Genomic DNA, 12,621 nt, shown 5'->3' with positions numbered 1-12,621 from the left:
TGGGGCTGGGGCTGGGGCTGGGGCTGGGCCTGGGCCTGGGGCTGGGGCTGGGGCTGGGGCTGGGGCTGGGGCTGGGGCTGGGGCTGGGGCTGGGGCTGGGGCTGGGGCTGGGGCTGGGGCTGGGGCTGGGGCTGGGCCTGGGCCTGGGGCTGGGCCTGGGGCTGGGGGGGCTGGGGCTGGGGCTGGGGCTGGGGCTGGGGCTGGGGCTGGGGCTGGGGCTGGGGCTGGGCCTGGGGCTGGGGCTGGGGCTGGGGCTGGGGCTGGCTCCTTGCTCCAAGTTAAGTGGTTTCAATGAGCACTGTTTTGAGTATAGAGCTCAGAAAAGGAAGATTGGAATCACTGTCGGAGTAAAAGTTAAAAGATATTTTTGCCACTTCCCAACCCCAGGGCTAGAACCCAAGTCTCTGGTCACTTCCCTACTCTTTTGAAATGTCAGAGTCCTTCAGTTTTAAGAAAGGAACATGGGCTGCTTTCGGGGAACTTTCTATGGGCAGCCTGAAGACCAGGAGAAGGGAGAAACCAACCTTGAATGAGGCCAGTCTCTGTGGCCTTGGGTTGCTAGGGCCCTCCCCCACACCTCCGCCTGGTGGCTCCTCGGCCCTGACCAGAGCCTTCTTCGCCCTTTCTTCCAGCCCCAGGGCCTTCCACGTCCCGGCTCCTCCTTCCTCGGCCCTCATTCTAGGTGTCCAAGCCAAAGAAGCTGGGTGATTTGTGGATTCAAGTAACCACAGAGGAGCCCTACCAGGCACCCACTCCAAGGGCATCCAGTTCCAAGAAAGCCTGGCTCCAATCCCAGAGAATGAAAAACCCAAAGGTTCGAACATTTAGTTTAATTTAAAACAGGCACAAGTGCAAACAAGTCACAAAAATGTCTAGGGAAGGATGCTTTTGTTTTTTTAAAACTCTGACCCTTAAAAAAAAAAAAAAGACCTTGCAATTTTTTTTTTTTTTTGCCCTAATGCAGGTCATCAGGGAACAGAGGAGTCTAAAAATATTATCTGGATCGGGTCCAGACACTAGAGTTCTTCCTTGGCATTCCCTGTCTCACAACAGCCAGGAAGGTGGGAAGGGAGGGAGGTCAAGGAGGCAGGGAAGTATCAACAGGACAGCTGGGGCAGCAGGCTCACAGAGGAGGTGCCCATCCCTCGCTCGGCATGAGGGACCCCCTCCGGGAGGTGGTTCACCTTTCTGTCCCAGCCCAGGGTTCTGAAAAGGAGGGGTCCCTGATCTGGCCGCTAAGAAGTTGCTGACAGGTAAAACAAAGTTTATTCCCTTACTATTCCTGCCTCAGTATGGGAGAAACTCAGAAACTTTGAGGGCCCCCAGCATGTGTTAGACTTGACATACACACACCCCTTCCCTGTTTAGGTAATAACATGAGACTTGAGAGGCAGAAAGCCAGGTCCAAAAAGCAGATTCCTTCAGAATGGAGCTTGGTAGAAAAGAGGTGGACAGCTCTTCTGAGGCTCTCTGTGGGTGACTGGAAGGACCTGGGCCACTGGGGGAAGTTTACACACACACACACACACACACACACACACACACACAGAGAGAGAGAGAGAGAGAGAGAGAGAGAGAGAGAATGTTCTCTACATCCTGGACAATGGAACCACGTTTACTGCCAACCCCACTCTCTCTCAGAAGATTCCCCCCTGGCTGCTCTCATGGTCTACACACAGGCTATTCACAGTTCCGTAGAGGTTTTCTAGGGCGAGGCAGTGCCAGGGAACAGACAGGAAACAGGTGCAAGTGGGGCTTCCAGAAGTCAGACCAGAGGAGGAAGAAGGATTCAGGCAGCGAAATCCTTCCCCGTGGCCCTCTGGGACTCCAGGGTTTGAAGCTTCAGTTGAGAATAGCAAGTGTCCATGTGGAGATGGAGCATGCACCCTCTTGGTTGCCCCAGGTCACTGTGGACACTGCCTTTAAAAATCTGCAGCAGCCTGTCGGCTTTGCTGGCTTGCGGCCAAGAGCACCACTCTCCGCGTTTCTTAGAAACATCCCTGTGCAAATAACAAAGGGCCAAACCTGCAGAAGGGGTCACTGTCATCCCAAAGGCAACTGGGACTCTGGGGAGTGAAACCAAGGGGGGCAGGTCCGGCCTGGCCCAGCGGGCAAAAGGGCAGGAGGGAAGGTGCGGAGCTTCACATTCGATCTTTGGAGAGAACACTGAGAGGGCAAGGCGGGTAGGCCTTGCCAATGGAACGGCTGTCCAGTGTCCTTTGCCTGTGGGCACAGGTGGCAGGTGCACCCTGGGTGCGGGCTCAGCAGGTGGAGGTCTGCTTGCGGTAGAGCTGTATCAGAGGCACCAGACACTCAGGCAGCCCCGTCTGCAGCAGAAACGGGTGATCCAGAAGCTCCTGGGCCGTGGCTCGCTCTTGGGGTTCCCGTACCAGCATCCGATCCAGGAAGTCTCGCAGCACTGGAGAGACCTATGGAACAGAACCGTGAGGGGGTGAGGGGAAGCCATGGCTCGCAGTCACTTCTCGGCGGCCTGATTGCTGGGCCCCCACTAGCTCCACACCTCATCTTCTCTGCTTTCTTACTTTCTGGTTCCTCCCAGGCGCACTGATGATTGGCTTAGGAGGCAGGAGAAGGAGGCCAGTTCACCTGTTATGAGAGCGGCAGAGCAATGAATGGGATGAGGATGTCTGGAAGTCTGGGTGGCTGGGTTCCACACACGGCCCACTCCCCCTGCCTGCTTCTCGGGGCTCTTGGCTTTCAGGCTCTGCAGCTCTGCGAAAGGGGCATGGAACTGGCATCAGCGATCCAGTTCCTCATCTACCGGGCTGCCTGGGGAATGCTACAGAAGGCTGCCCCCCTGGAGCAGTTAACTAACTAACGGGTGCTCTTTGAGACCTGCTCATCTCAGGCTTCGCAGGGCAGTCTCCAGGGACCAAGCTGTCTTAGAGCCTGTTAGAAACCGGGCATCAATCCTCTGGGGCATTTTTTAGCTTTGGCCACTAGGTGGCAGTACCATTTAGCTGTCTGTCCTGTGGCAATCTGGCAGCAGGGGAATGGATTTATTTGGCAGGAGAGAGTTAATTATAATAAGTATAGATACTGGGTCTAAGGCGCAAACAGTGGCTCAGCTATGATCGAGATGTGTCATACAGGAGGACAAGCCCAATCATGTGATGGCACTGTGTTGGTATGGGCCCCAGACAAGTAGAATGGAAGGATTTGTACTCTGGATTCCTCCTTGGGAGACAGCTAGGGCTCCTCTTCCTCCTCATAGGGATAGGCGAAGAGCCTGCTGTGTCGTGGCTCTCCTGCTGCAGCTGCAGGTGGGAATTTGTTGGCATGAATCTGATGGTTGGTACATACATGTGACTGCACAGGTTTTATGTGGAAAAAGACCAAAAACATATATGTGGATATATATATATATATATATCCTTCTGAGTCCATGGCTCCAGGTCCCTGTCCTCCTGTCTCAGGAGAAATGGGCTTGGGGGTATGAGGTTGAGGAGTTCACACCTAACACAATAACTGACCTTGTAAGAGTTCTTTAGCTTGGGTGGGGCGCTGTCCCGCAGCCTCTTCATGGCTTGCACTGGGGAGTCACTGAAGTAGGGGGGTTCTCCATCCACCATCTCAATCACCATGATGCCCAGAGACCAGATATCCACCTGCGGGAGAATAGCCCTGACTCTGCTGCTGGGGTCTGGCTCTTGGTGGCAGTGTGTTGGATGGAGTATCTTGTCTCCTACCAGGTGCCCTAGTGTGGCTGCCTCCTTCCCTCACCCCCTGGTCCGATGCCCTACGTTCAGCCCCTTTTTGTATGAGTGGCCAGTGACCATAGAAACCACCCCTCATGGAGAACACTGGCCATAAGCAAGTGCAGAAGAGAGCAGTGTGTGGCAGGGCCTGCTGCATAGTGAAGTCCAGGTGAGAGTAACTCCATCAAAAAGGGGAGGCAGGTCAGGGTGCAATGGTGCAGACCTTCAGTCCCAGCATTTAGAAGGCAGGGGCAGGCATATTTCTGTGAATTTGAGGCCAGTCTGCTCTACATAGTGAGTCCCAGGAAATGGAGGACACAGAGAGACCCTGTCTCAAAAGGAAGGCAGCGGGTAGGTACTGATTAAGTGGAGACCTCAGAACCGGGGTCATTAATAGTGGAAATACTTAACATGGGCAAGACCGAGGAGCTACGTGGCCCGAAGCCTGGAGAGCTGGGGATGGAGGGAACCCTTACCTCAGTAGCGTACAGGGATCTGGAGATCACTTCAGGAGCCATCCAGTATGGAGTTCCTACCAGGGACTTTCTCTTGGGAACATCTTTGCTGATCTGAGCACAGAACCCAAAGTCTGAGAGCTTCACCTGGAGTTGAAAAGGAAGTAGGTAGAGACCAGGAAGAGGAGTGGCACCAGAGAGAACAGGGAGGGCAGCTGAGCCGTGGAAAGGGAGGACCTACCCTGCCATCAAGGGTCAGCAGGATGGAATCACTCTTGATATCTCGGTGGATGACACCCTGGGCGTGCAGGTAAGCCAAGGCCTGAAGCACAGCTTCACACACAGTGGCAATCTGCTCCTCATTCAGTCTGGACAGGGAAGGCAAGCCACCATGGGAGAGCCATGTGGTCAGCATGGCTGGGCTGGGTAGGAAGGAGTCCCGGGCAAAGGGACTACAACTCCCAGGCTGCAGACTCAGCAGGCTGCAACCCCGGAGTACACGTTTTTCTTGCCCATTTTTAATCTAAGACCATGGAGTCTCAGTTACCCCAAATAGGCAGGAGTCTAGTAAGATCAGTCCTATTGGCCAGAGGCAACTGATCTCCACGTCTAAGCAGTGGTGGGGTGGCCTTCCCTCTGCCCAGCCCTTTCAGATGCCCACCTGACTTGGGAGATGATGTCTGTGAGGGCCCCGCCCTGCAGGAACTCCATCAACACCCACAGCTCCTCTCCTACCAGGTAACTCTTGTACATCTCCACCACGTTGAGGTGCTGGTAGTCACGCATGATCACCACCTGAGGGCAGAGAGAAGCCTGAGTACCCAGCACAGCATCCCATGGTCAGGCCATCCTGTTCTCCTGCCAAGTCAGCCCCACGTGCCGTGCAAGCCTCATTGAACACTTCTACTGCCCTGCGGGCATCCCGCCAGGTCCCCACCTCATTAAAGAGCAGCTCCCTGCGTTGCTGCTTCCTGAGGTCCATCATCTTGACTGCTACCTGGCGACCTGAGTGCTTCTCCCGGGCCAGACACACAATGCCCGTGGAGCCCTCCCCAATCTTCACGTAGCTGTCCAGCAGCAGCCGAGGGTCACCCTGGTCCACCACCATCCTGAGCGCAGCCTTGAACTGTTCATGGGTCACAATGCCCGTGTCTTCGCCACCCAGGGCCCCCTTGGCCACTGTGGGGTCCTGGGGCAGGTAGAGATTGCTGGTGCTGATCTGAGCATGCCGGGTACGGGGGGAGCCTGCTGGAGAAGACCGGCCTGGAAGTGGACCAGCGGCTGGAGCTGTGCGGAGGGACTTCTGGGGGCTGCTGGTATCTGAGGTGGTCAGAGGACTGAAGGTCCCCATGGGCTGCTCTGAGGGCAAGGACTGGGCCTTGGCTACCAGGTTTGAAGAGGAGTCTTTTTGTGGTGGTCGGAAAGCAGAATTGGGCTGCAAAGACAAGGAAAGAGACAATATTGGGTGTGTTAAGGAACATTTGAGACAAGCTTCCTAAAGGCAGGGTTGGCTGCTGTGGCCTGGACACTAGCAGGGCCACCCAGGACTTCAGATTAAATTGAGGAAGCAAACAATGGAGCTGAACCTGACCAGAGCAGCAGATGTACCCCCTACCCCCCAGGGGACAGGCACAGGAGCATCTCTTTATACCCACTCTCCCACTCCCAGGGGAGACAAAGACAGTAACCCCCCCCCGGGGGGGGCCTCAAGCTAGGTATTTCTTCCTGAGCAACTGACAAGCAGGCCTCAGGGAGACAGATTTCTCAGGGAAGCTGGGTCAGAGGCTCCTGGTGTGAGTGGAGGTGGCCCTGGGCAAGAGGCAGTGGGTAGCTGTGACTGGCTCCCAAAACCGAGACAGGGAAGGAGCCATGGCTGCTGTGTGGCAGCATTCTTGTGAGGCTGTGTATCTAGGAGGTTAGGCTCTTGGCTAAAACCCTTGGAGGAAAAAGTGGGGGGGGGGCAGCTACTCTCAGCCTCAGTTGGGGGTGACACAGAGGAAAGACAGCCCATCCTTGAAAGCTGGTGAAGCCCTCTCCTATCTGAGCCTTCCTGCCAGCGCTGGAGCAAAAGGAGCCCACCCCTCACCACCCCTTCAGGAGTCTTGTATTTTTAAAAGGCTTGTGAAGAGGGACCCTACAGGGGCTACACAGAAGGTTGTCTAGGGTGCCCCTAACCTATCCCAGGGGCAGATGTCTGCACTCACTAGGTTTCACACATGGCCACAGCACTGAACCCTCTCAAGGAAATCTCCTCGAGCTGCCACTTTAGGCTTGCTCAGGTGCCCCAAATCTTGGTTCTGACATAGGCTTGCCAGCTCTATGCTATTCCCAGGCTTTGGGGACTCACTCTAAGCAAGACCAGAGCCTTGCTAGGGTTCTGCAAGTACACAGGGGTGGTTGAAGGAAGATTCTGTCAAGCCTTTAAGAGCCCCAGCTAGAGAGCATTTATCTGGAAAGTCTGCTTTGAAGGGAACTACTCCCCTGAGTTTGCCTCTGAGCCCATGATGACTGCTTCCACTGCGGGAGAGCCCTGGCATACACAATGGCCCATGAGGGTTCTCAGTGTCCTCTATGGGGATGGGCAGCGTGGTGACTGGCAGGTCAAACAAATGCTGTCAGAGCCCATCTCAGTGTTAGCACCTCTTTCTTTTAGACCCCTGTAGCTGACCCAAGCAGACACAGGAATCAACTGACCCTGACCTCCCTAGTGCTATGCTCTGCCCTGTCACACCTTAGCTTAGTAGAGATGTCTCCCAAGTCACAGCCTTCCAGAAACCCCTAATATCACAGATATGTGGGGACAGGAGTGTATGAAGCCAAAAGGCCTCCTCGGTGCCTCAGCTGGAAGTGGCCTGGAGCACTAGTAGGCATTCTCCAGTTCAGGCTACACCCCAGTCATACCATCACCACAGCAAGGATCCAGCTTGCTCCCAATGCCCTCCCGTTCAAGGGGAGGCCCAACCACCATGAGCAGCTGTTTCTTAGGCATGGCTTAAAACCCTCAAGCTCGGGGGCTGGTGAGATGGCTCAGTGGGTAAGAGTACCCGACTGCTCTTCCGAAGGTCAGGAGTTCAAATCCCAGCAACCACATGGTGGCTCACAACCATCTGTAACAAGATCTGACGCCCTCTTCTGGAGTGTCTGAAGACAGCTACAGTGTACTTACATATAATAATAAATAAATAAATAAATAAATCTTTAAAAAAAAACCCTCAAGCTCATCCTGTCTTTCGGGGGCTCGATAATAACTATCCACTGTGATTGCAATGCTTTGTAGACAAGATCCAGGAGCCTGGAAGGTCTGAGATGGGATGACGGCTCTAAGAGAGGACCTTTCCTGCTTGCTCCTGTGATTCACTGGAGACCCTAGGTGAGCTCACTCTGAGTTGGTCATCATCTACCAAGTGAGAAATGGTGGCCCTGTCACTGCAGATAGGATGGGCAGGCAGGCGGGCAGGCGAGTAGGGAACCATGCTAACCTGCCTGCCAAGAAATGCCACCAAGTCTCCCTCCCCCCTGTCTCAGGAAAGAAGCCCTCTGTCCTGCCACTCCAAGTTCTGGTGCACAGTCAGATCTCCTGATTTTCATAGCTCACACTCTTCTGGAAAGTTGTACCCCTCCAGGGACATTAGAGAATCAAGCACATGTGGAAGTGAGAACTGAGGTCTGATTCCTCTGTGACCCTTTGGTCTTCTCTTGACACATTGCAGAATAAATAACTATGGAGAGAAAACGAAGAGAAGAAAGAGGAGGAAGTGGAGGAGGTCACTGTAGGCATCAAGCGATACCCAGAATCCCCTGCAGTTCTCAGGGAACCAGGGGCTTCAGAACTGCCCCCAAAGAGGGAGGCAGAGAGACCCTGTCCTCTCCAGGTAAGGACACATATCCCTACTTGGGCCTTGAGGTTCTGTCCTGAGATTTTGGTTAAAGATGCTTTTAAAGGAGGGTCTGCCTCTCAGTGTGGAGTGCCAGGCCTCAGAGAACAGGAATGCCAGCCACAGTGATCTCTTCTCTCTACCTGAAATGACTTGGCTTACAGCTTGTGACTCACACATGCTAAGCCTTTGGAAGACATGGATTCAGATGGTGAATTCAGGCTATAGCCATTAGCCAAGGTCACTCTGGTTGGCCGTTTTGATTTCCCACATTCTTATCCTTATCCAGTGAGTGGGGAGGGCCCCACTAGGCTTGGCATCTCTAATACTTATTGGCCTATGGATGTCACTAGATGTGCTTAGAGTGACCCCAGGAGGAAACCCCAGGTCATATACCTTGTTCTGTGGCAGAGGGACCGGCTTGCTGCTGCTTGCCGCGCCTGTGGCAGGAGTGGACAGGAACATGCTTCGGAAGAGCCGGTGCTTGAGGCTGCTTTCCTGGTTCTTAGGGCTAGGGCTGCCTTCTCCACCTGGCCTGCCAATGGCGGAGCCCACCAGGCAGGACTGAGGCCGGGCCTCTTCGGAGCTATGCTTGGCAACCTTCACCCCACGCCTCCCTGTGGCCATAGGGGGTGAGGTACCGGGTGGGGAACTCTGCAGGCAGGCACCCAGCTGCTGCAGGCAGCGTTGTGAGGCACCCTGGAACTCAGCAGGGCCCAGTGACTGCGCCTTGGCAGCCATCCCATTGGGCAGGGCCTGCGGGCTCTGTGGTTCTGGCCAGGGCACCTGCCTGTGACCTGCTGGTGTGCCCCCATTGCAGCTGAGGTAGAGGCCATGGGGATCAGTGTGCTCCGACTGGGGGCTTTGGAGGTACATATCGGGGTCAGCAGCCCACTGATCATCTCCCAGCAGCCCCAGGGACTGTGCCCGCCGCCGGCTGGTGGGGCTGCGTCCACGCAGGGTGTTGGAGCTGATAACTGACAACTTCTGAATGTCGTTGAGCAGCCCGGAGATGTAGCCCTCCGTGGGCACTGAGCTGCCCCGTACCACTGTCTGTGGAGGAAGACAAAAGAGTATGGAGGAACAGCCCCTTCGTGGCGGTGGCGGCTCAGAGCCTCCCACCCACACACCTCCACTATCATCGTCCATATGTTAGGGTTTGATCACCCGTGATCACAGTGAATCTATGAGGCTATGGGGAGAAAGCCCTGGTCGGCAGGGCAGATAGGTAGGCAGCCTCAGGGTTAGGGTCCAACATGAAAAGTGGGTGGGTCAGCTGAGCCCAGGGAGCTGGCAAACTCAGCACTTCAGGCTTTAGATCTTCCAGTGGTCTTCAGAGAGACCCCCTAACCTCCCATCCACTATGACAAGTCTCCTGACCTCAACTCCCAACCAACTCTTACATCTCCTCATGTGACCCTTGGTCTGTGACAGCTGCATCTCCTCTGGGGCTACAGGTCTAAGTGGTGGATGAGTTAGTTTTGATGGTTTGGGTACAATTTTTTCAAGACAGGGCCTCACCCTGTAGCCCAGGCTAGTCCTTCAACTCCTAGCGTTATGACTGCCTCAGCCTGTCAAGCATTGGGCTTATAATGGAGAGCCCCCACACCCAGCTTAAAGTTCTCCCCAGGTAGGAAGGCTGATTAGCAGAGAACTGAGACAGGAGACTTGATTCTGATACATAAGTGGACCCTGATGGTGCCACTGGGGGTCTCACAGACAGCTTCCTGTGCAGTGGGAGAGGCTGAACGTGGCTGCAAGCCTGTCCTCCTTATCCTTACCTTCATGGGCTGCAACTGCACCCGTGTGATTCGAGAAGGATCCACCACAGGCTTGGGCCGCCTCAGAGTATCCAGAATGTTCTGCCATTGTGGGGGCAGACCCACAAACTTGCCTTCCTTGGGGTCAAAGGAGGTGTGGACACGATGCTGGAAGTTCTGCGGGGCTGATATCTCAGGACGTTTCTTCTTTTTCTTGCGGAACATGGTGCCTGCAAGAGGGTTAGCTGAGCTGGTCCCAGGGACCCTGGGGTGGATCAGTGGGCACTGGGTATCAGGCTCAGGCCTGTGTGGATCTCCCTTAGCATAACTACTCTAGCCCAAGGGCTTTTCTTACTCTCTCCTGGACTTCCTTGGGGAAATGGCTGACTCCCAGTAGAGCAGTTGTAGAAACAACAAAGGTACTATAATAAATAAATAGCCACGTAGACTACAAGCAAGGAAAAGAGGTGTCCACCTTATTGCTTGTGTCAAGTTGCCTGCCAAGGAGTGCTTTTATAAAACCCAAAGCCCATTGCAATCAATCCGCATCGAAGAATTACAAAATGGAAGGAAGACCAGCAGACTTGTTTTCTGAAGCTGGTATGATCTTGTCTCTTCAGCCAAATAAGAATTCAAGAAAAGAAAAGTCGGAACCAATCTCACTTAAGAACATACACATGTGCTGGGCATGGTGTTATATGGCTGTAATCCCAGCTCCTGGGAAGTTGTGGCAGGGGGATTGCTGTGAGTTTGAGGCTAACTTGAACTATATTACAAAACCCTGTCTAAACTGCGATACCCATCCCACCACAAATGACCATAGATGTGAAAGTCTAAACAAAACTAGCAAACTGAATCAAATGATTTGTTAAAAATTTCATCACAGTCAACTCTTGTTTGTTGCTGACTGACTAATAGAAAACCTGTTAAAGCAACACATATTAGCAAGAAGCCCAACAGCCAATTTGCAGCACTGATGCCCAGGCCGAATGGGTACCATGTGACTTGGCAGCGCCAAAAGGGCTGAGCGTGCACTTTGCCTTAACTCTGAAAAGGGCTGAGCCAAAGGGTTGGCCTTGGTTAGGGCCAGGGTAGATAACTTATAGGTCAAGTTCTCCACAAAAAGGCAGAGAGTCCCACTTAGCCACTTTCTGTGGATTTTAATCTTATCCTAGGATATTTCACAAAATGTAGTCAAGCCTGCACCCCTCACCTTGCTGATCTGGAGTTGGCATGAGGCTCTACTGAACTCCATCAATGGGAATGGTGTAGAGGGGCTTCCAAAGGGCTGTCCTGGTGACTCTTAGGGACCAGGCTTGACGAAACATACTGATAAACTACACTTGAGTGCCTTTGAACATTTCAGAAATGGAATGAATCAATATGTCTCTGACTCTGAACAGGGTCTTACCGTGTCTCCCCGAGGGTTATCCCTCTGCCTCTGCCTCTGGAGTGGCTGGGACTCTGAATGCACTGCCTTATAGAGCTTACACTGTTTCTCCCTGTGAAGGTTTTGGATTACTCTTCCAGTTGAAGAGCTGCCATGCAGGGCCATTGCCATCTCTGACTGCTCTCCTTCCAGAGAAAGCATTTTCCCCATTGCTTTGGCAGGTTCTGGAGAGGGTGCAGGCAATAGTCCCACCCAAAAAAAAGGCAGAAGGACCGCCACTTCCTCACCAGGAACTTGCTATATGTAAGGCAGTGGAATCCATAGCACACGTCCTAGATCAGCAGACTCTAATATCCCCTAAGGGCGGAGCAGCGGCTCCAGAACCCTGGAGACTGAAGACTTTACATTGAAACGCATCACTGAGTTGCTGAGGGCCTCCACCCTAATAGGAGTGACTTGGAGCAGTTACCCAAGCAGCCGAGCCTCTGTGCTCCTCACCCGTCTCTAGTGTTTGTGGAAGAAGCTTACAAGGTTAGTGAGGGCAAGCGACAGATTCCCAGCAAACGCTGGCCATCTCTCTAGTTGTGTTCTCGCCCACCTCGTGCCTATGCTTGGGTCTCCAGACTCTGACACTTGGGTAGATTTGGGTCTGGGAGTGATGCCAAAGTTCTTTCCTCTCTCATTTCCTTCTCAAGGGGTCATGACTAGAACTCTAGGTCCCGGACGCAGACAAGATACTTCACACCTCTGTTATGCAGCCTCTTTGGACTGCTTAGGCCTCGGCTCTTGCTTTGGTCAGTAGGGCCAGTCTCCACAGCCTCTCAGGCAAACCCTCCCCCTGGATTGTCAGCAGACTCTGTGGGCTAGTTTTATGTCAACATAAGCCAGAGTCATCTGAAAGGAGGGAACCACAATTGAGAAAGTGCCTCCGTAAGATCTGGCTGTAGAGCATTTTCTCAATGATTGATGGGGAGGACCCAGCCCATTGTGGTTAGTACCATCCCTGGGCTGGTGGTCCTGGGTTCTATAAGAGAGCAGGCTGTTTGCGATGAAGAGTAAGTCAGTTAGTAGCACTCTTCCATGGCCTCTGCACCAGCTTCTGTCCTGACTTCCCTCAGTAACAGACTGTTAGCTGGAACTAGAAGCTGAATTAACCCTTTCCTCCCCGACTTGCTTTTGGTTACATTGTTTCACCATAGCAATAGAAATCCCAACTGCTTGCTTCCTCTGTAGCTGGGAAATCTTCTAGAGGTGCAAATACATCTAGAGTCACAAAAGAACTGCCTGAGGCCTTCCTCTGAAAGCCCTGATTTCTTCACCTCCTCCATGGGGAGAGAAGGCATCAAGTGGTGTCAGGGACCCCATACCTTCCTTCCAGAGTTCACCCGAACAGCAATCCCTTGACAAGATCCCCCCAGAGGC

At 53.6% G+C, this 12,621-nt stretch overlaps 1 protein-coding gene across 5 annotated transcripts in view; it reads right to left on the bottom strand.

Annotated features, from left to right (window-relative positions):
* Positions 1-815: 815 nt before the first annotated feature.
* Positions 816-12,621, bottom strand: part of Pak6 (p21 (RAC1) activated kinase 6) — a 34,976-nt gene continuing 23,170 nt past the window's right edge. For 4 of the 5 annotated variants that reach the window (XM_011239420.3, NM_001033254.3, XM_011239419.1 and 1 more), the window contains 8 exons: positions 9,831-10,039; positions 8,446-9,102; positions 5,112-5,609; positions 4,836-4,969; positions 4,416-4,542; positions 4,196-4,321; positions 3,495-3,629; positions 816-2,429 (listed from right to left, as the gene is read on the bottom strand). In XM_011239420.3, coding sequence (XP_011237722.1) covers positions 2,262-2,429; positions 3,495-3,629; positions 4,196-4,321; positions 4,416-4,542; positions 4,836-4,969; positions 5,112-5,609; positions 8,446-9,102; positions 9,831-10,034 — 2,049 coding nt within the window. In that variant the 5' untranslated portion in view covers positions 10,035-10,039 and the 3' untranslated portion in view covers positions 816-2,261. Of the gene's footprint in view, positions 2,430-2,607; positions 2,734-3,494; positions 3,630-4,195; positions 4,322-4,415; positions 4,543-4,835; positions 4,970-5,111; positions 5,610-8,445; positions 9,103-9,830; positions 10,040-12,621 lie in introns of all 5 variants that reach the window. The other variant, XR_866265.3, reaches the window with a different exon arrangement.

This window comes from Mus musculus, chromosome 2, assembly GCF_000001635.26.
Source record: "Mus musculus strain C57BL/6J chromosome 2, GRCm38.p6 C57BL/6J".
Lineage (NCBI taxonomy): Eukaryota > Metazoa > Chordata > Mammalia > Rodentia > Muridae > Mus > Mus musculus.
Note: the sequence above shows the minus strand (reverse complement) of the source record. Positions and strands in the feature narration are given on the sequence as shown.